The sequence below is a fragment of the Ischnura elegans genome, chromosome 5, assembly GCF_921293095.1.
Source record: "Ischnura elegans chromosome 5, ioIscEleg1.1, whole genome shotgun sequence".
NCBI classification, from domain to species: Eukaryota; Metazoa; Arthropoda; class Insecta; order Odonata; family Coenagrionidae; genus Ischnura; species Ischnura elegans.
This window is the reverse complement of record NC_060250.1, coordinates 8283072-8305928: the sequence shown is the minus strand read 5'-3', so window position 1 is coordinate 8305928 and position 22857 is coordinate 8283072. Positions and strand designations below refer to the sequence as shown.

The following is a 22857-nucleotide window of genomic DNA, read 5'->3' as shown; positions in this document are numbered from 1 at the left end:
GGTGGATTTGGATAGATAGGTGGCGTGGCGCAACATAAATAAAAGAACTATTCATGGCAACAGTCACATATTTTACAAGGAAGAGTTGATTTTAAGGAAAAATATCCATAAATAGCCATGAATAATAATAAGGAGCTATGGTGTCGGCAAATCACTCCGTATTCAGTTTGACTTTGTTTGCGTAAATCAAAGTTTTCGCTACATTTCATAATTCTTCCTTCATGGCGTAATATGAAACTCACCCCGTGCCAATCCCCATTTAGGGGCAAATGATTACACTCAAAGTGATTTGAGCATGTCCCCATTTCTCCCCCGCGAATTTTTAGAAATGTCACACATCAACTGGGCTCGGCGCAAAAAATTTAATCCGTAATTCGTTCATTAACGAAGTTAACATATTGCTAATCGATTTAACTTTTAAGTTAGATCCAAATAAGTGTTAACTTATCTATTATCTTACTGACTTCCTCGACATTATCTTCTGTTATTTAAATCCTTTACTTTTGTTCCGAGCTATATGGAATGCCATATGATAACTTGTTAGTAAATAACTGTGAAACTCCATGTCTAAGGCGTACAATTATACATTCTCTAAGTTATGCAGATTAATGAATGGGTACATTTGACCACGAAACCCGCTGATAATATAAATTTTAAGTAGCATAAAGTGATAAGAATGACCTAGTATCTTTTTTTTTCATTTTTAACTTCAACGGATAACTTTCAAATGCATAAAATTGTTGCGAGGGCTTTGTTTTCATTTTTACCTCGGCTGGTTACCCCGGAGTGTTGTGTGTAACGAAGGTTTCATGGGTTTACGTCTTGGTAGTGGTGTTTCTGGGCAGTAGATGTCCTGAAGGCCTGGACATCTACCCGGTTGGAAACCCGTGAAACTTTCACGAAGCGAGACTAATCTTCCCCACGGAAGCTCTCAGCTCACGGAAGACCCAGCTCTCAGTGGCAGCTGTATTGATTTTTAACACACCGATTTGAAAAAGCGCTAAAAATTTTATAGTCGTAATGGAAGCCAACTATTTTATTTCGGACAATTTTCATCGATCGGCCTAGATGAACGAATTCTTCATCGGAAAGATGGCGTGATAATATATTCCGCGAAAGTGGAGGCCCGCTAGAGTGCTGGTAGGAATTCAAGAGGCGAGCTGAATAATCAATTGCGCTTCCGAGAATAGCGCGTGTTAGTGGGTCGCCCTCAATGAAATAGAACGCAGTTCTCAAAATAATACTCTCCATGTTTGAATTGCTTCCGTCCGCCCCCGAAGAAAAAGGGAGAAAGTCATTCGGTAGAAGAAAGAGATTTGCGTAAATCGATCAGCGCACATGCGGCCTCCTCCTTTCTTTCTTTCTTTTGCATTTCGATCCGAATAGAGCTCGGAAAAGAATTCATACAATCCCAACGGAAAGGTCTGACATCGAGCGGCCGAAAATCGAATCTTTGTGAAAGTGATCGCGTGAAGTTAAGCTGTTTGAGCTGAGTGGTATTCATGCTTTTTTTGTCAGGGTCCGGGAATATTGTGATTAACGTTATCAATGCTTTATGTGATGGCTTCGAATAAATATTCCCTCATAAATTAATTTTGACTGGAATAAATTTTTATCGACGAAAGCTACGTCTAGAAAACATTCGGTACCTACTCGTGCACTTTCGGCGACCGTCCGTTAACTACCTAGCAATGTTTAAATCTTCCCGAACCAGATTTTCACGTAATACTGAACTAGATATTACATTGGTGTTGAATAAAAATCGATGAAAATGTCAAAAATTTAACATCACGAGTTTTCCTATTGAATTCACCTGCCTTGGCCCGTATCCTTTCACAGATACTCCTGGTGACGATTTATCGATTACTGCGCACGTAATAATTAATTACTTGATCTGACTTGAGCGATTTCCTGCGTTCAGTCAAAGTCTTCTGTCCATATAAGTGCACACTGAAACAAATCCTTTAGATTTACACTTTATTTCGCCGACAAATTCGCAGCCTTTCCGTCTCCTCTTCATTCTGGGTTCGTGTCTCTTTCGTCAAAAGGCTTTTTAATTCTCAGCGCAGTCGCATCCTTACTGTTAATTAAGATGCTAAGGATGTTCGCATACTTGAAGGGCATGGAACTAATTATTCCAGGAGTTTTAACGAATCCGCTTTGTCTCCAATCGTATCATCACATAATGACCGCAATTCCAGGGAGGCATCATTCACGTCTACTGAAGGGCGGGTTCGGATAGGTGTGGTGGCAAGTGGCCTGAAATTTGCTTCGTAGGATGCTAGGGTGATGCTTCTATTCTCTTAATTTGTTGTCAATTCCCTCGCATCCGAAAACATTACAAATTTTATTGAATAAAACCTACTAGTTTCGCTTGCATGATGATGAAATGAACTATCATCTTTGGTTTTCTACAATGGGGCAGCCATCCACCTAATGGTTCTGGGTTCGAATTCCGACTGTAGCATCACATTCGCAGATAATGGCCGATCGCTTTTCGCTTGCTTCGTGGAGGGCAATCGAAGTTCAGCGCTCAGTCCGTTGGATGGGACATAAGCCATGGTCCCCTTAGGGCATTTCGTTTAGAGTAGGCTAATGCGGACACCAGAGCTCTTACATACGTGAACATTTTCCATCCTTCATCGAAGGATAGAGGACTGGAATGATTTACCCGAGGAAATATTAGAGCACCTTCCCAATTACTCGGATTTCTATGATTTGACAGAAAAAATTGTATAGTGATGGCCTTTTTGTATAGGTACTTCTTTTAGCATTTTCACTTTTTTAATGTTGTAATTCATGTATATTTCTGTGTTGTAAGTTACCACCCGACCTCATAGTCGAATTTTAAGAATTTTTTAAATAATAATAATAATAATTTGTAAAATAATAAAGATATTCCGGGCTTGAGTCCGCGTTATTCCATTTCTTTGGATACACAGTGTGTCCTCTATTGCACTTGTTCAGGTTTCCGAGTTGAGCAGCAGGCAAATTAGTTTCCTAAACATCCGACTGCAACCCTGTCGTCTGAAGAAATGGATCAACATTATAAGTCAATCCCGGAGGGCCTTTATCTTCTCATACAGCCACCCGCGGAAGCCGATGTAACCATTATTATTCTCGGCGGCATTAAAAATTTTTCTCCCACCTCCTTCAGTTACTCAGGGTTCTTCAATCGATACCTAGATGGGTTTATAGATAAGTAGACGCCCTCTTCGGGTCATCCATTAATTACGTGAGGCTTTCAGGGGGAGGGGGGCCGATTCTCAATGAATGAAAATTGAACTTTGTTTTTCCACATGAATATTTATTCAATCACATATTGATTTATGATTTATTGGTGATTGAATAAATATTTATGTGGAAACACAAAGTTCAATTTTCATTCATTATGAATAAATTCCACAAAGTGACGCCTCGAACCATCAAAGCCGATTCTCGCACAATCTCACGTGGGAAGAGGGGAGGGGGTCCTGACAAGTATCACGTCATTTTTTTCCGCAAGGAACAGTGTAAAATGTGATTCTACACCTAGGATCTTAGCAATGGCAAGTACTAATATTAACTAATCTCAAATAAAAATTATTAAACAAATTGTTTTTTTTTATAAATCCATCGCAATGAAGCGTAAATTAGCACATTTACCTACACTGAAAAGATGCATTTTGAAAAATTCACGTGAGATACTAATAGTGAGATCAATATCTCACCGAGGGGGGACGAGGGGTCCAAACATCGCAAAAATCTCCTCATATAAGGAATGAACGCTCTCTTCTCTGCTCGAACCAAATCCATATCCTTTTAATTTTGTGTTTCCACTGTTAGCATCATTCTCTCCCCTTCGCCTTCATGTTTATCCCGGCTGACTGTCTGCGGCCGTGACCTTGACTCACTCCACTATGCGTGAGTCGACTATTAGTATCTGACGGCGACGGCGGGCGATTATATGGACAATGGTGACTGCTAGATATGTATGCGACAGAGAGAGAGAGTGAAGCTAGAATCAGTGAACTTGACCCACTCGGTTGAAAATTAAAAAAATAATAATAAATAACTGTGAGAGAATCTAAGGTTAGGCGACCATAAGAGCCTCATTCTTTTCATTGCCTGTAATCCGCTACCGGCTGCGTTGCGCAGATGATAAACGAATTAGGCTGGGAGCCACTGGAGACTCGGAGGCTTCGCGCTATGCTTCGAGCAATTAAGAATATATATATTTGAGAGCGACATGTTAGAACCCCACTATATTTCCAGGTCCAACAGAATCGATAAAAATCAATTATGTGAATAATCGAGAATCTTATATAATAAGCGCCGAAGATGTTCTGACTTACTGATTAATTCACTTATCAATGCAAAGCCGAAATTACTCAAGGTACAGCCATCAAATTTTCATGATATATTCCTAGTGTCAATTTACTGGTGCAATAAGTAAGGATTTTGTGATAAATTATTTGAGGGAAAGTTGTTACCTCATTAATATTAACTTTTTCATTAGAAATAAAGGAGTAAAACTTTGTGAGGTTCACTATTATATTAATGTGGGCACGACACGGGTTTCGAAACGTACTTACATCTTGATGTAATGGTGAATCTGACAAAGTTTTACTCCTTTATTTCCAATATGGAGAGGTTTCACTAAGTCAAGCCTGAAGTTATCAGTAAGATTTTGTCATCAGAATTTATTTTATTGAAATTATATTAATTTATTGAAATTATATTATTTTATTGAAATTATATTAATTTATTGAAATTATATTATTTTATTGAAATTATTTTATTTTATTATTATTTATTTTATATTAATTGTATTGGCCCATTGAGAAAACTGTTTCTTTTCCTCTTTTAATTTACTTCTGCCTAATAGTAGAATCGATGGAAGAAATATCTATACAACGTGATGGGATAACTAAACAACTACAATCGATTAAGAATAGTAAATCTCCGGGTGCGGAGGGAATCCCCGCGCGTGTCCTCAAGGAGTTAGCTCCACAGATCGCACCTTACTTAGAGATCATATTCAAGAAGTCACTCTCCGAAGGGAAGTTACCGCCAGACTGGAAAATTGCAAGCGTTACACCCATATTCAAAAAGGGAAACATACATGACCCAGGGAACTACCGTCCGATTTCATTAACATCGATTATAGGCAAGATACTCGAGCATATCATCGTTAGCAATATCATGTCTTTCTTGGACAGACGTAACTTCCTCCATGACTGTCAGCACGGATTCCGAAAAGGTAGATCATGCGAAACTCAGCTCGCGCTCTTTCTTCACGACGTTTTAAAATCTGGTGAATCAAAAAGACAAGTTGACGCACTATTTCTAGATTTTAAGAAAGCTTTCGACACTGTACCACACAACAAACTTTTATACAAATTACAGCCATGCGGATTAAACGAGACAGTTTTAAACTGGATACGCGACTTTCTCAGAGATCGTAAACAAAAAGTTGTTCTTGACGGAATTAGCTCCGATGTTGTAAAAGTTACATCAGGTGTTCCACAAGGAAGCGTAATCGGGCTCCTGTTGTTCATTATATACATTAATGATCTCTGCCCCCGCATTAGCAGTAAAATACGCTTATTTGCTGACGACGCTGTCATCTATCGCGAAATTAGTGATCACTCCGACTATGAAATTCTATCATCTGACCTAAACAACGTTCATTTGTGGAGCCAAGAGTGGGGACTCGAACTTAATCTGAGCAAATGCATGGCGTTACATTTCTTGCGGAATTCGTCCAATTCTAACCATGTTTATGCAGTGGATGGTATTAACATAAAGGCAACAGACGAAGTGAAATACCTGGGAGTTACGATAACCTCGAACCTCACGTGGGGAACACATATAAAGAATATTTGCGGCATAGCCCTGAAGAAATTAGGATTCGTCAAGCGTATTGTGGGAAGATTTTCGGATGAGAAAGTGAAAGAAAGGTGCTATTTCGCTCTCGTCCGACCGCACCTTGAATATGCAGCGAGCGTATGGGATCCGGTGCAGAAAGACTTAATCCGCGAACTGAATAAAATACAAAGGAAGGCTGCGCGTTTCGTCAAAAACTGCTACGGGCGTACAGACAGCGTTACCCAGATGTTAAGCGAATTAGGCTGGGAGCCATTGGAGACTCGGAGGCTGCGCGCTAGGCTTAGATTGCTTGAACAATCGAGAATGGATATCTTTAAGAGCGACACAGAGAACATAATATTAGAGCCACACTATATCTCTAGGTCCGATAGAAGCGATAAATTAAGAGAGGTGTTTTGCCGAACGGATAGATATGGGAATTCGTTTTTCCCCCGAACCATAAAGGACTTTAATAAACGCTAGTACCAACCTCGTTAGAGTACTTCTTTTTTTTCTTTTTTTTTGCTGTAAACGGCTGGTGTCCTAACACCCCCTGCCACACACCTTTTAGAGGGCTTGCGGAGTATAATATAGATGTAGATGTAGTAGGTACAGCGTGTACATTCGCCTCATTGTGAGGAAAAAGAAATTCTGTATTTAATTATTTTATTAAAACTTTCAACGCTTTTCGGTTTCTTATGATTTTTGTATTTTTTACTCCAAATGTATTCTTCTTTCTTCCATTTCATCGGTATAAATTTACCGTAGCAACCAATCGTAAATATTCATTCAAAACACGGATCAAAGCAATACTACTTTTTTCCTAAGCCTACTGAAAACATTAAGAAACTTCTTTTATTATTGCAAACCCATAATCCAGTCTTTGGCGAAATTCTAAAAAAAGCTAAAATTCTACGAGTACATTTTAATAATGCTACAGTTTTCGAAAAAGACTCTGATAAGGTGTCGGAAAAGTGTCAATGGCATTTCCGGACTTCTTTTGTCTCCGGATCACGGCCGTGAGGCATCCATGGGAACGGACCACTAGCGCACTCACTTCACCGCTGAATCGCAATGAAGCGCGAAAACCACGAGTGGGCTGACCCAGAAGGCAACTCAGGTGCGTAGCCAAACATTGAAGGGTCACTGGGCCAACCGCAACTGAGATTTGCGAAAGAAAATCCACTGAAGGATATAAAAGTGAGTAGTCTCAGAGTCTCTTGCCGTTTGAGTTCGACTCCGCATCATTTCGCTTCAGGTTTTGTAACCGAGTGTTGTTTGATGATGGCAATAGGTGGCGGAATAGTACAATTTCTATTTCAGGTATGATCTTATGGAGACCTTGACTCTTTCCCAGCATTGTGGTCATAAAAACCTTCTGGTTATCTCAGAATACCGAATTTAACTTAATAGTGCCACTGAGATTCGAAATCTCAATTTAATCAGTGAGTTTACTTGATGAAGGGAAAGATTAGTTTCAGCGAAAAAACATTTCCCCCTCTGAACGTTCCACCGAATATTGATTACCACCGACCATGGCTTTTATTCTGTGGTCTCATAATCGAGGTCGGTGCATCGGTTAAACTATGACACTGTCGAAATCACTTTCGGTGTTGATAATTATTCATTGTGTAGCGTACAATCACAAAAATTCTGAGTGAGGACTTTATGGCAGTCTCCTCTGTTGATTCTGCGTGTTCGATGAAATCCTTTTAGTTTTCGGCCAGGAGCCCTTACGAAGCGTCCTCCATATTCTTTTGTCTCTCCACCATCATTCTATTTGGAGGACTATACTCTTCACCAAGGGCTGAAAGGGGAGGTTTTATGTATTTCAATATTACTATCGGAAGAAGCAGTTAATTAAGTAGAAACAAAAACAAGAATGTAAGCTTCCAATAAGGCATTCTATGCTCTGAACGATATTCTGAAGTCCAGGAACGTGTCGAGAGAACGTAAAATGAGACTAGACCACAAGTCACTAATTCCGCCTGTAGTTCTTCATGGTTGCCACAGCTGGTCGGTTGCACAAGGAAAACAAGAATTGAAAAAACTATTAGTTTTTGAGACATGGGTGCTTAGGAAAATATATGGTCCACAACAGACGAATTATCAGGAGAATGTAGAAAACAGCGCTATCAAGAACACTACGAGGACAATTAGTGGGATTTTTAAAAAGCAGGGGAATGTATTGGTTTGTACATTTGGAATGGATGAACAATGAAATATATATCTTAAATTATCAAATGGTATGGTCGCGGAGGGAAAAAGACCAATAGGAAGACCGAAGAAAATGTGGATGAAAACATATTAATAATAATAATAATAATAATTTGTCTTTATTATACAAGCGAATTTAGGACAGCATTATCCTCTCTTACAATTAACTTGTTGGACATTCACAAACATCCATGCCCTGGATGGTAGTCAAGCCACCCAGGCGGGATTCGAACCCGCGACCTCTAGGTTGGCAGTCGGGGACTTTACCCCGGCGCTACCGAGGCCGGCAATTAATATACGATGTGCAAAAAATGGAAGCCCAGGAATATGATTTGATGGAAGTGTGAGGCCAGATGAAGAATATAAGACTGGAGATGGCCTTTGTTTTGACATTGCGCGGTCCACTGGGACTGATCGCGTTAAGTAAGAAAGTAATAATTAGAGATGCATTTTCCTACAATGATATGAACTCAATTCTTTCGGCATCTTCCCCTTCGAATATTTACGCTTAGTCGCTCATCAGTTAGACCTAGGAGGAGAATCCATTGCCAAATCAGGACTAAAAGAATCGGTGTTCAGCTGAAAAAGTAAAAGTGACGTATCTGAGAAACTCCTGAGTATCAATTATCCGTCCACAACTGGTACATCGCGTGGCGCATCGCGAGGGAAATACCTGAGTTTTTGAAGCCATGACATCTTCTCCCTTGGCACAGCATTGTGCGAAAATGCTGATAACATAAGTGTCTTAAAATAACCTCGATTATATCTATTTTATCGCTGATAATTTAGAGTTGACGCGGAAGGCATTACCTTATCCACTGCTTTTAAAAAAAAGTTACTCGTGTCGGAGAAGTCTTTCAAATGGCAAAACTCACTCGATCGTAAAGTGACCCTCGTAACAAAATGGTTGTGACTCAAAAATGTTCATTCCATAGTTACGAATCCACTCCAGAATGTCTGTATTTTTCCTGTTTAGTGTTCTTTGGTGGAAGTAAATTACCCTCCGTAAAGGTAATCAATGGCTGTAAATTTCAGCGTATTGGCTTAGGATTTAATGTTAATTTTCTAATATTTGACTGAAGATATGAATAAATACATGAGATAAATTAAAACAATTGAACAGTTTAGTAATACGTAGCATACGCCATATTACGGGAAAATGGGATATCGTTCATGGAGGCTCTTGAAACTGTCTCACATCATCGTCTGAGACGTCTATGCATGCGAAAATCTCTTCATGTGGTATTTTTAAAACTAGTATAAACAGAAGTGCAGGTGGTCCTTAAATAAAATAACAATTTAACAGTAAATGCATTAATATTCTCATACGAGCTCCTGCGAATTGGCCTTAAGCAACGTTGACGAAGACATTTATACACGCTGGCAGTATGAAGCATCGTTGAAATCCGCCATCTAAGAGTAACTAAGCAGCCACATCAGTATCAATAGACCGTGCATACTGATGTCCAGAATAAGCCTGTGTTCGAGAACAATGCTTCTGACAGGCGCAATTCTCACTTTCGATCATAATTTAAACTATTTTGATAAGTGCTTGCTATCTATTTTGATTACCTCTTGTTGATAAGGATTTGAGGAGTTGAGTTTTCTTACATGAGGTCATTTAAGTAGAGAAGTAAGGAAAGAATTCGTCAGAACTTACTGCTAAAGAATACTTGTCCAATGCAGTGACGCAAGGGTGATGACAGTGGCGGATAAATGAAGGTAGGAGGCATTCCAAATGTGGTGCTGCAGAAGAATGGTGAAAATTAAATGTATAGACCGATTGAGCGATGAGGCAGTCCTTAGAAGAGTAGGAGTGAAGAGAGACCCTCTGAAAACTCTAAGGAGAAGGGACAAATCCTTAATAGGTCATATCGTGAGACATGATAGCCTGGTGAGGACGACCGTTGGGGGGACATGTGAATGGCAAGAATGGAAAAGGAAGGCTTCGTATAAAATATATGGAACTGGCATAGAGGAATGTGGAAGGGAATGAATGCGAAAGTGAGAGAAGATCTGGAGACTTGAGTGGATATCTGAGTAAAACCAATTCAAGGATTCCTTGAGTTGTCTTTCGCGGTATGTGTGTGAAGATTCATCTCTCTGCTCTTCATCGACCTGAAGAAGTCAGCTGCAAAGCCGGCGAAACTGTTTAAGCCTACAGAGATAGACACACACGCGACGGTGCATGAGTATATTCCTTAAATCCCTCTGCACATTCTCAGGATTGTTGACCATTACAGCCATCATAAGCTGGTTTTCTACCTTTCACTCGCAACTGTCCCAAACACCAAAGTTGTCCCCTTCTGTCCAAAGCCTCCTCCATACACCTTTCCTTATACCTTCTTCCTAATCTCACTTCGTCTCCCTAATCTCATAATCGAGGTCGGTGCAATGGTTAACTTATGACAGTATCGAAATCACTTTCGTTGTTGATAATTACTCATTTTGTAGCGTGCATTCAATAAAATGCTGAGTGAGGCCTTTATGGCAGTCTTCTCTGTTGGTTCTGCGTGTTCGATGAAATCCTTTTAGTTTTCGGCCAATCCTCCTTCATCGGCAGGAGCCCTTGCGAAGCGCCCTCCATATTCTTTTGTCTCTCCACTATCATCCTATTTGGAGGACTATAGGTTTTATATATTGCAATATTACTAACGGAAGAAGCAGTAAATTAAGTAGAAACAAAAGCAATAATCTAAGCTTCCAATAAGGCATTCTATGCTCCGGACGATATTCTGAAGTCCCGGAACGTGCCTTCTTCAGCCTTCTTCTTCCTCTTCTCTTTTCTCATTTCACTGTTCCCTCGACTTCTGTATTCAAAATCCCCCTACCTCTCAAAATATGCTCTTTCCAATTCCCCTTTCTCTTCGTTACAGTTCTGAGTAGTATTCTTTCCTCCCCAACCCTTTATCCATCACAGCTCCTCATCCCTCACTTTTTGCACCCATTTCACTTTCTCCGGCATCCTCCACACCCGCATCTCAAAGGCGTTCATCCTATCCCTATCTTTTCTTCCCCAGATCCACGTTTCGCATCCATACAACACAAAACTCCACACATAGCATTTCGTCAGTCTCTTCCTCAGCTCTAGATCCAAACTGATTGATAACGCTTTTCTCTTCATGTTAAAATCTTCCATTTCTGTTCCATTATTGCGCCCTGATTTTTCAACGCGCTTTGGTTTGAGCGTAACACATTGTAGTGGAACAGGTACCCAAAAATAATCAAAAATTTGGTTGTTGCTAAGGTAATTCCTCTTTTAGCGCCGATCAAAGATACCGTCACCTTGAAAATAGTTTTTTCAGCTCGTCGCTTGAGGCATGATCTGCTGTGTAGCACGTCTTAAGACCATATACATGATAACATTGAATCACAGCTATTGTCTTCACCATCAATCCTGCTTTGGATTATATTTGTACAGGCCCATGTATACGTTATTTGATCCGTTGTATCTGCTTTTCAACAAAATAAACACTATGCATTTATTCCCAAGTGATGACTCCTGCCGACAAACCTTCAAATAATCATTCCCCAAATCTTACTTTTAATCTCTGTCAGTCCTTTTAATCGCTCGTGTTGATTTTTTCGAAGTATTTTTTATTTCAAATCGTGCATTATTCGCGACTAATCCCCGTGAATAACCTCTTCCTCGGGTGTGAATTCTTTTGTGACGCTTCAAATTCATCGTCACTTATCCAGTTTCCTCATTCCTTGTCGACATTATCAAACAGTTTTTTTTCCTGTTCAAGGTCCGTTATCTTAAAGAATAGGTTCACTGGACGATTTCATTCGATAAAAAGCCTTGAGATGGGAGAGTTTTCGATTTATAAATGAGGATAAATTTCGCCACTTGCATAACGAAATGTAAGTCTGAAGGGGATTATTTTTTTGCGGATTATCGATGCATGAAGATTGTGCTGATATCAAAGTTTATTGTGTACGTCTCACGAGAAGTAAAAATAATCTTTGATTCGGCGATAGTTTGAGGAAAAAGAATTCCATTGATAAAAAATAATTGATATCGATTGTGAATCGAACCAGTATCTCCCGCATTCGCACCGATGCGATGGCTTCGACCGATTCAACCTCCAAACCTTCATTCAATCACCTGTCAATTTGTGGTGTCCTGATTCGATCATCCTCATTTCCAATTTGAAATGAGGGCATTTTCTAATTATGACGCTTTTTCGCGAACACTAAATACCCGAAATTACATTTTTCGATAAAAAAGTGTTTTTGACGAATGTGATTATACGTCGCGACTCGACCTGAAGACGTCTCCAAGGCAGGGAGCGAAGCTGTTGTCGCTAAAAGTCAACCGACGCGACGTGAGTATACCCGGAAGATGGACGCGGATACTAGACGTCGCGGAACACTGCAGTGTAATTCTGTCGGTTAATCTTTTCACACCTGCATTTTTCTTCTATTTCACACCTGTTTCTTCTATTTCACCACCATCTTGTCATTATTAGGTGTAAAAGAATAATTAAATTTATTGCTGGTATAATAGCAATCAGTCGAGTTAAAGGCTCTTGGCAGTGATGTTGAATTAATATCGATGTTATGTGTTGAGCGAGACGCTGGCGGTATATACCGCTCTGAAAGTTCATGGTTGACAACTCCGTCCACTCTCCCAAGGTCAGCTATGACATGTCAGTTATAAAATTGCTGGTTTGTGGCGGACGTAACAGACAAAAGCATTGCGAAAACATTTAACAAAAAAAGAAACAAGTTTCAATTGTGTGTCACAGGATCATCTGCAGAGTTAGACGCGGATGTTTGAATTCTAGAGAAAAGGCTTTTCTCGTCCGGCACCATATAACCCCTCATTCACTCAGTAATTTGACCCGAGGGTAGGTTTGGATAGGTGAGGTTAGAGCTCACCCCAGACTTAGGCACAAGCGTGTGCAATGCACAATACAGTGCTCGCGCCTGTTGCTGGCGTGAGCTGTGGCTAAGGCGTGTGCATATCACACATTCAGGGAAGGAGCGGGGGGAGTGATTCCTTTGCATATACCACCCACGGGGATTTTTTATTTGTGTGCTAACGGTGCACATGGGATTTAAACTCAGGCCTGCGATCAGCAGCCAAACGCTACCGACTAGGCTCACAGTTCCTCGTGGAAATAATTTCAGGGATATTTAGATTCGTTAAAAACTGTCATTTTGAGCATATTTCTCTTAACACGACTGTAAATATTATGTTTTTCTCAAGGGTAAGTGTTGTGAGGAGATATTGCTTTTTTGATGAATGTAACAGAAATATGCTTCAAATGATTATTTATACTGCATTTAAAACATGATGATAATTGCGACACTTTACATCCGTTATAAATAACCAATCCGAGCATATTTCTGTTGCCTCTCTCATCAATATGCATTTATCTCCTTAGCTCTTCCACTTTCAGAGACAAAATAATATTTACAGTAGCGTTAAGTTTATCCAGCTGTTTTCTTCTCGCGACGGAATTTCCGTTTTCACTTGCGCAGTTTTAGGAGTATACCTTCCTTTCGTTGCGTTAGCAGTTTGCAAAACAATTCTTACTTTAAGCATAAGCTTCTCATACAGCGATTAAAATAATCAACTTCTATTGCTCCAAACGTAAACGGTTTAATGTTGTCTGCTTTTATCGGAGCTTGGTCGTTTAATTATGAACGATAATTTCATCTGCCTACGTTATAGTTTTGATCGAAGCCACCCACCTTCAGGGAAATAAAGCGACCATCGGATTCACAATCAGTGCACGAAAAAAACTGTCGTTTCAATCAATTTTATTATTACTCAATATGCGTTGAACTCAATTGGCATTTTCAATGACATTTTATACATTTAAAAAGATAATTGTGACAGTTTTATGAATCCAATGGTAGGAGAAATAAATATTGGTTGATATTATTTATTCAATATGACCAAACCTTCTAGAAAACCGGAAGACATCATAAAGAGAGAGATCGCGATATAAACCAGCGCCTAAAAACAATAATATTATAGCTATACCACCATCGTAATTACGGAAAAACCATCGAACGGGTGACTGAAAAAAATAGCATAAAAGCAATAAGTATGCTTAAAATAAGTATTAATAGGCCCTAGGTGAAGATATAGATGCATTCCGGTCTTAGCAGAAAAACGTTAATCGTTCATTTACTTAGTTACTATTTTGCTAAACAATTTAACTTTTAAGCACAACAGATCTAAGTTACTTTTAAATTAAACTCATCCATGAATTTTAAACATGCAAAGAAGTTTGGATTTAATTTGTATTATTCGTTAATTGATATGCATTAATAAGAGTAATACTGAATGACGTACGCAAAATAGAAAACTGTCATATCTTCGTTCAAAATCTTTCATTGTGTAATACATCCTATAGACTATTATAATTTATAATGGAACTTCAATCTTATTTGATTTTTCAGTTTATCAAAGAAACGAACTGAAGTATGTGGCTCTTAGTTATTTTATTGATTTATCTTCGCCTATTCCCCGCAAACAGCACTTCCAAGGAATTTATAGCGGGAGAATCTAACGTGGAGCGATAGCAAACACCCATTTCCTAGAAAAGGCTCTCCGCCACCGAGGCTGACTTGGTGTAGAATTCTTGGTGAATAGGAACGATAATTAATGGTATTAAGTTCAAGTTATGAATAATGATTTATAATTAGACACATGACGTTTTATGAAAAGATGTAAAATTGGGTCCTGTCTATTACGAGATCTTTTTCTTAGACGAGGAATCGTAGTTCATTGAATGACATCGGTAGGAGGAACGGGGAAATATAAGTTATCATGTGAAAAATACTCATTAAACGTTTCTTAGAGATACATTGAGCAGGTGATGGGGAATGTATAGCAGAAGAATTGTGTAGTTGTTAAAAGACTAGCCGGTGGGCGAGCTGCGTCAGAATAATTCCAGTATTATTGATGACGTGTGATATCGTAAGGTTAAAGCAAGAAAACGCGATAGCTGCTACCCACTGTTCATGAGTTGATGACGTAATTTGAGCTCTTGTTTACTTTCTCACTCAGGGAGGAACTTTTATGGGGGTAAAGAATCCGTCTGAAGAGCGTAAACAGTGATGAATGACGCGAGGCCGATGCAGTAGGAGGCCGAGGACTTGCAGAGAAGAGAGTGAACCACTCGGCATGAGTTCGTGACGTCACGATCCTTGTCTGCCTGCCTGAAATGCTGAAGGCCTTCGATATTCCGCCGCGGATTGGTCGATAAGCAGACGACAAATCGAAAAGCGAAAAAATACGTGTCCCTTTATTTTTAAACTCTCTTATAATCGAATTGAATTGGTGATGGGCCCATTGTCACTCGTATTGCGACTTCGTTTCGGATTCTCATGGCGTCTTCCCGTACTGTGACCATTGCTTTGTTGAGGTCAGAGCTTATTCGTGACCTTCTCGATTGTCCACTCTCGACCCCGTTTGGCATGCATTCGAAGAAACAGGAATCGTGTCAAGGCCACAAAGGTGTGCGCTTCCGCTATTCGACTTTTTCGATTCATTTGCCCCCACGAATTACCCCTTTTACCAAACCCTTCGATGGCGATTTCGACTTATTGTTTTCCGATGGCTTATGATAAAATATTTTAACATCTATAGCGGCAATTTCTTGAGATGCTCTACATATTATCCGCTTTTGCGTAATTCAGCCCACATTGCTTTCGCGAATACGGCCAAAACTTGTGAAAGAATAGAATTGCTGTCCATGGTTTATAATTATTTATGGTAAATATAATTGATGTTTTTTATAGTTTCTTCCAATGAATTCCATTGTTTCCGAGCATTTTTCTTTATTTCTCACCATTTTGTTTATTGCTGAGAAAAGTTTTTCGATTATACTTCGTATTTGCTTTACATTAAAGTTGAATAAATTGTATTCGGTACCGTGTCCAAAGTTATTTTGAAAAACATCAGCTTGGTAAACCTGAGATAGTAAAAGTTTCTAAGTACTCGAGGATTTTACAAAAAATATTTCTCTGTAATTGGCGTACAGTGAAGGAAAAACACTTATTATACAGCCCAATATGCTACGGCTTAAATTTTAAAATCGTATACCAAGAGATCTGTTTTTTTTGCTCTTGGTTGCTCGTCTTTTATAAACTACTGCCGCAGATTTGTACTTATGTTAGAAATCTGTGAATAGTAAAGAGATTAGTGGTGTCACAGCAGTTTCCTAAATTTTCTGAATGAAAAACCCGCATTTTCTCAATTCTGCTTGATGTGCTATTGGAAAATGATCGCAGGTCATATTGGAGGTGGCTTCAATGTGAGGAATAATATAAAGAAAAAGCTTACATGAATACCATCTGCCATTACTGACTCCATTAATGATGTCACTTGTTCATATGTAGCCAATTGAGCTTATTTTTAATTGCCAAGACAATAAAGTTAAAAGCAAAATTGCAGTAATATTTATGATAATGGCAGGAGAAATTAGCGTTGATTATATTTGTTTATCCCCAACGATAAGCGATGAAACCAGAAGACATCAGGGAAAGAGTGATCGCGATATAAATCAGCATCTAAAAACAATAGCTTTGTTATGATACCACCATCGTATTCATGGAAAAATGATTAAACGGGCGACTGAAGAAATAACGGAAAAGCTAATACTAACAGTAAGTATTACAAGACCTTGGTTGAAGGAATATAAGCATGTGGGGCTAGGCAGAAAAACGTTAATCGTTCATTAACATTTTGCTCAACAGCTTAACTTCTCAGTAAAGCAGATCTAATTTAATCCTAAATTAAACTTATCCATTAAAGTTAAATATGTAAAGAAGTTTGTAGGTAATTTATTATTATTCTTTAATTTAAATTTATTTATCGTCATACGGATTTCATGGTCGAAAATTCTTATGTAATAAGAAATTTAATTATAAATACTAAAGAAAACGAAAGATAAAAGTTTGATCCAAAACCTGAGGTGCGAGCGGAGAATGATTTGCTGTGCCTCTTCATTTATTCACATGTTATCCTCGGGTGTATTCTAGTATTGCATTGCTGTTTAGAATTTTTTTATTACGTGTTGAAGTCATGCTAATCGGAAACTTGTTATGTATTTTACTACTTTGTGAACTTTTCTAAGGTTTAGATATCAGCAGTAGTTTTTACATGTTTTTATTCACTGTAATGTAGGATGGCATATCTTAGATATCGATACGAAAACTCACAATAAGTAGCTACCGTGTGTTAACTTTTATCTGCCAACATTGGGAAACACATGGGATGGAACGCAAAGACTACGATAGTATTCATGTGTCGAAAGTAACGGACTTCAATTAGCGGAAGTAATTTTAACGGAAATTAATGAGACCGTTAACATTACTTATTGCCATTCTATTCTAAATCGTCATGGTTCTGATTATTGTTTGATTATATTCAAAAGAGAAAGAGCACAATTTTTCACTCGATTAATTGGCAAAAGACACATTTCGTTGTAGACTAAAAGGTTATCAAGAGCAGCCCATCACAATCAAACCAATATTACGATTGCAATACTATGGTGGGCTAAAATAGCCTATTTTTCACCGTTAAAAGAGTTAGACAGATGTGCCGCTAGAGTGTGTTGAAGGTCAACCCTTATGTGAAAAATACGCCGCGTCCACCTTACATCATTCCTTTCCGACGACTCTTAAACTTTCCCGTTGGATGTTGCGAAAACCGTTTGGCCAGCGACACACTCGACAGCGTCGCAGAAACAGTTGGTTGGAAAAACACAACTAAATTTAGCGGCGAATCGAATGCTCGGAGAAAATAAATCCATGAGGTCGTTTTTCCCTCCTAAGTAAGAAAGGCGACCAGCTCCGATGCGGCCTTTTAAAAAATTGGGGCTCACTCAGCGATACTCATCGCAATTGACAAATGATTTCGGTCCTCAGTGATCGATCCACGAGTTTTACTGCGTAGGATTCTTCAGTCGGCCTCTTAGAAACGTTTCCACACACCGACCACCTAAATAGGTTCACAGAAGTCGCACCTCGCCTCGCGGGCGGGTACAGCGATCCGAATTCAGCGAAAACTTGAGCCATAATTAGTGCTGCTTTTGCCGAAATTCATATTCTTATTGGTATAATCTTTTTAAATCATTACTTTTAAATGCTATTCCTCGCGATTTTATACAATAATAATAAATGGATCGCTTCCGCCTCATCACTACGCTGTGGACTTTTTTGAAAACTGATGAAAATGCGTCCATAGTTTCAACAAAATTCAAGCTTCAACGGGAGTGACCTTTATCAGACCTCTCAGGTATGTACTCTCAGTAATTAGATCAATTATACAGGGCAAAGATGGGTTAAAACGATTCATGGTCTCTGATCAGTAAGCAATCCTTATGTCACGCAATGCCAACTGGTTTCCAGGGCACCGAAAGTTATTTACATTTTTATCATCCTATAATTTTGCCACTGTATACATTTATGCATTAATAACCGTATGTAGTTAGGCGTCGGCAGGAACGCGTTAAGGATTTCTATAATAATTTTAGTGGGTTGAAACGTATTTTTGCTTTGTGTTTTAACATAGGCTGCTTAATTTTTATGCATATTTTACGGACAACACCAATGTATTTAATCCATATTAAAATTTCATGTTTGTTTTATAGTTAAGATTTTGAAAAATTCCTTGCCTTTTCCTTGTACTCAGGTCTTCATCAATCTTTAACCTTCGAATAAAATCCGAAAATTAAAGTGTTCTGGAGTAGAATTTTTCCATATTGGCATAAAAACTTTAAGCGTTTATTTCAGTGTTTTACCATAGATATAAAATACAGTGTACAACGATCCCTGCTGCGTATTTGTGGAGCAATAGTGTTGCCTAATGCAAGGGTGTTTTTAATGCTTGGGAATGTTTGCTTCATCGAGAGTCTTCTAATAATTCGCCCGCGAATTAAAAGCTCAAACACAAGCCTTGAGTCCGTTCATCCTCATTCGATTCAGATGACGATGACCTTAATTTATTCATACGTATGTTATTTAAATGTAATTATTCAAATACAGAAATATGTTTTAAATCATGATGAAAACAATAAAAAAATACTTATATAATTTCAGTGGAATACATTGATAAAATATCTTACTATATGGGATATTGTATCGATATCGCCTATCGATGTATCTCGGAAAAGTTTTTCACGGTTATGTGTCGATGTTTTTAACCCATTGATATTACTTGTAGAAATATAATACTTAATTATTACTATGTCACATTCAGCACTTTTAATATTTAAGGAAGGGTATTTTACTGTTTCCGCCATTTTGTTTTAGAGAAGCTCCTGATTGGTGTACAGCAAATTTAACATTAGATTCGGATTTAGGAGGTAATAATCGTAAAATATTGAGATACTCGTGGATCTACGTTAAATAATAACGGAGATAAAGTTTTGTGAAGCTTTTTTTTATTTTCGCTCTCTGTGCGTGGGTTTTGGCTGTATCCCTGAAGTTGGAAGAAGCATGGGTCTTTCAAAATTTCTGGAACATAATTATATCGAGTGATATATCAAGATGGTGATATTTTTAGTCACGTCAGGACAATTGCCGCTATCTTTCCATCAAAACATTATGTCCAAATGTTGTAAGGCAGAGAGAATCTTAAGTCGAAATCCAGTTTATCGACGAAATAAAATGACTTCTTCGATGTGGAGACTTGGCCCTGGTTTACTTTCCCGGTTTTAATACATTTTATCTTCAGATATAATAAAGGTTTTTCTGCTACTTAAAATGATGCAAAACATATTGAATCCGGGAGCTTGAAAAAATATAATTGAGGGAAATTGGCAGTAACTTTCATTTTGTTAATGTGTGAAGTTAGAGTTCATTCTCGAACTGAACACGGGAGTATGTGTGGACGTCATGCATACATTTCAGGGAATTTCCTTGGTTCGACTCGCATTTTCAGGGCTTCGTTTCGGAACGCTCGAAGGCCTCACTCGGGATGTGAACCAAAGACCTCTCGGGCAGCCGCCACTTCTGTTCAATTCTCAACGTAGTCGACCACGCTCGCTTATCGAATCTCGTAATGATATCCAAATCTATCTTGATTCAAATATGTGATTAGAGGGTTTGTGAATATCAGCCGGCAAAAAACGTGTATCCATGCGGTCAAACACCCAAGGCCCGAAATCTCTTTTTTTCCAATTCACAGAAGATGGCTCAGTTCGTCCGTTCCGTTGAAGCTTTGATTCCTGCTGTCACTTAGGGAAGGCGCATTAGAAAATTTACACTCGCTTGGAACATGAATGAAAAGTTAATAATTTTACATGCTATATCACTACTTAGCTACTATAATATGTTCCTTCCCCAAGAAATAGCCCCTGCCAAACACCCTAGAGGTGGCTTGCAGGGTATTATATAGATGTAGAATAAATCGCTCAGCTGTCAGAGACGACAAATGCGACTTTTGCAAATCCCTTTAAATGCGCGGTGGGTGACATCACATTTAGTTACCGACTGAAGTAACCACATTGCCTATTGCAATAATTATTCGTGCCATAAACTATGTACGCTCCTCGTGCCGTTGGAAAGCACTTCTTACGTGATTTTTCTTTTTATCTTTCGTCGAACGCAGTGTGGACTAAGCGCTCTTCTGCCATGCTTGGGGAGGGTAAACCGTGATTCTCGAACATCTTAGCGCCACCCATGCGTAGGCTTTCGCGGTATGTGTGATGAAGATTCAACGGAGAGGCTAGGTACCACGTGTGTTCAACAGTTTCGCCGGCATTGCTGCTGGCTTCTTTAGATCGATGAAGAGCACGGAGAAATTGATTTTTATTTTAATTGAAATTGAATTTTACACCCGTTCACTACATCGATGCTGCAATGCCGGAAAAAAACTGTTACTCTACAAAGATGAATACAAGCGGTACCTAACCTCTTCTCTGAATCTTAGCGTTACTTTTTTCTTTTGCAATCGTACGAACAGCGTTTAAAAAGCTTTTTACGGAGCGTCGCTGATTAATTCCGCTAATAACGCACCGATCGCTATTTTTTGCCTCACTGCGGAAGGTTCGAACTCACAGTCCGATGGTTCCACGATAGTCCTTTCTCCATTTTCCCCATGGCCATAATAACCAAAGATACTTCGTAAAGGTGGCCCTCATCCGCCCCTTTATATACATTGCCACTTCGGTCGCATTTTCATTTTTTTTTCATAAATGAGCGCAGAGAAATTCATCGTATTCCATATTTGCAAATGTTACTTGGAATCGTGTCCAATAACATTGAACAGTTACGAACTTTAAAGATCGCACCATCAATTGTATAAATTTCGGTAAACAGTCATGATTATATGCCGAAAATTTTCTCGGGATACCCACCGGGTGAACAATCAATTTTTCATCAATCTATACGCCGGGAAAACCTAAAATTTTACAGTCATGATGATAGTTTGTTTGTCTGCGCAATTCGGATCACTCTGATCGTCATGGACGCGAGTGGCGACTTTCGTCGACCCATTTAAATGCGCGCACATTCGCCGGCCCCTCTGGAGACTTCCCTATCGCAATATTCACGCGCAAAACTTAGAATGGCGAAGGGAGGCCGTAAAATGGGTGAGATAGTTAAATGTAACAATCCAACTCCCGAGGGAGTGTTAGCGCGTGTCTCCCCTACGTACCGTTGATTAGGAGTGGGTCCATGGGGTCGTTGGGTCTGGCGTCCGTGGCCAGCAGCAGCGCGAGCAGGAGCAGGGCGACCGCGAAGCAGGGACGGAGCGATGTGGATGGGATGCCCATGGCTGGCGGTGAATCGGATTGTGGCTCTACACGTTTCTCACTGCTCACTCGCGTCTTGGATGTCGTCGTCCGCCGCTCTCGAAGGTTGGATGCGAACTGACTCTCTCTCTCTCTCTTCTCCACTCTCCTCTTGGACACACTCACAAACCACCACCTTGGGACACCCCCTCCACCTCTCCCCCACCTCCAAACTCACCCCCCCCCCCAACCTCCCAGCTGATCCTCGCTCAATCCACTTCCCACCTCACTTGGAGACGAGAACGTTATTATCTGAATAACAAAGACTTGTTCGAAAGAGATTTGTGATGAGCTTCAATTACGAAATCGCATCAGCCTAAATAATTCGTGATGGTTCGTCGTATCCGTCTGACATCATTAGCGACTGACAGCGCTTGAATTTTGTTAAAATTAATAAATGATCGCAAGTATAATTTGCATACGAAACTAAGCGTTGCGGCACAATTTAATTAATATTCAATTAATAAAATCACTATGAAAAATGTTTTTTTATCCTGCATTAACAAGCTCTCTTTTAATAATTTTGCAAAGTACTAATATTATTATAATTGCAAAGCTTGCTTAAAAATCTCTGCAATTTCTCTTCTCGCAGCCCGTGGAGATCTCTGAGGTCTACACCACATGCATGCACGCCCCTTAAGGGGGGGCACTTATCCCTCCTCCTCACTCCACATTCCCCCTCCCACCTGATCCACCGCTCACCTTCCTTGAAACGTGAACGTCATCAACTCCCTCAATAAATCCACGAGACGCTCATAAAAGAGTTATGAGATGATTCTGGTACGAGAGGCTGAAATTACTCCAACCGAATATTGACTAAGTATGCCCGAAAAAATCAGCCTAACATGTGGATAAAAAAGATGATCGCATCCTTATGAGCAATTCAACCCCAACGCAAAACTTAGCGCCGTGACGCAACTTCATAATCACGAAAAATATTTTTTTCCCATCGGCCTAAACGATTATAAATAATCCTAAAATGATAACTGCGAAGAATAAGTACGCAAAAAGCACGTTCTCGCAGAAC

General features: G+C 39.3%; 1 protein-coding gene across 1 annotated transcript in view; it reads right to left on the bottom strand.

The window, feature by feature from the left end:
- The window catches only part of LOC124158481 (alkaline phosphatase-like), a 72316-nt gene extending 50390 nt beyond the window's left edge, over nt 1-21926 (bottom strand). Inside the window, exon 1 of the mRNA XM_046533605.1 lies at nt 21695-21926. Coding sequence (XP_046389561.1) covers nt 21695-21812 — 118 coding nt within the window. The 5' untranslated portion in view covers nt 21813-21926. The remainder of the gene's footprint in view (nt 1-21694) is intronic.
- Nucleotides 21927-22857: the final 931 nt, after the last annotated feature.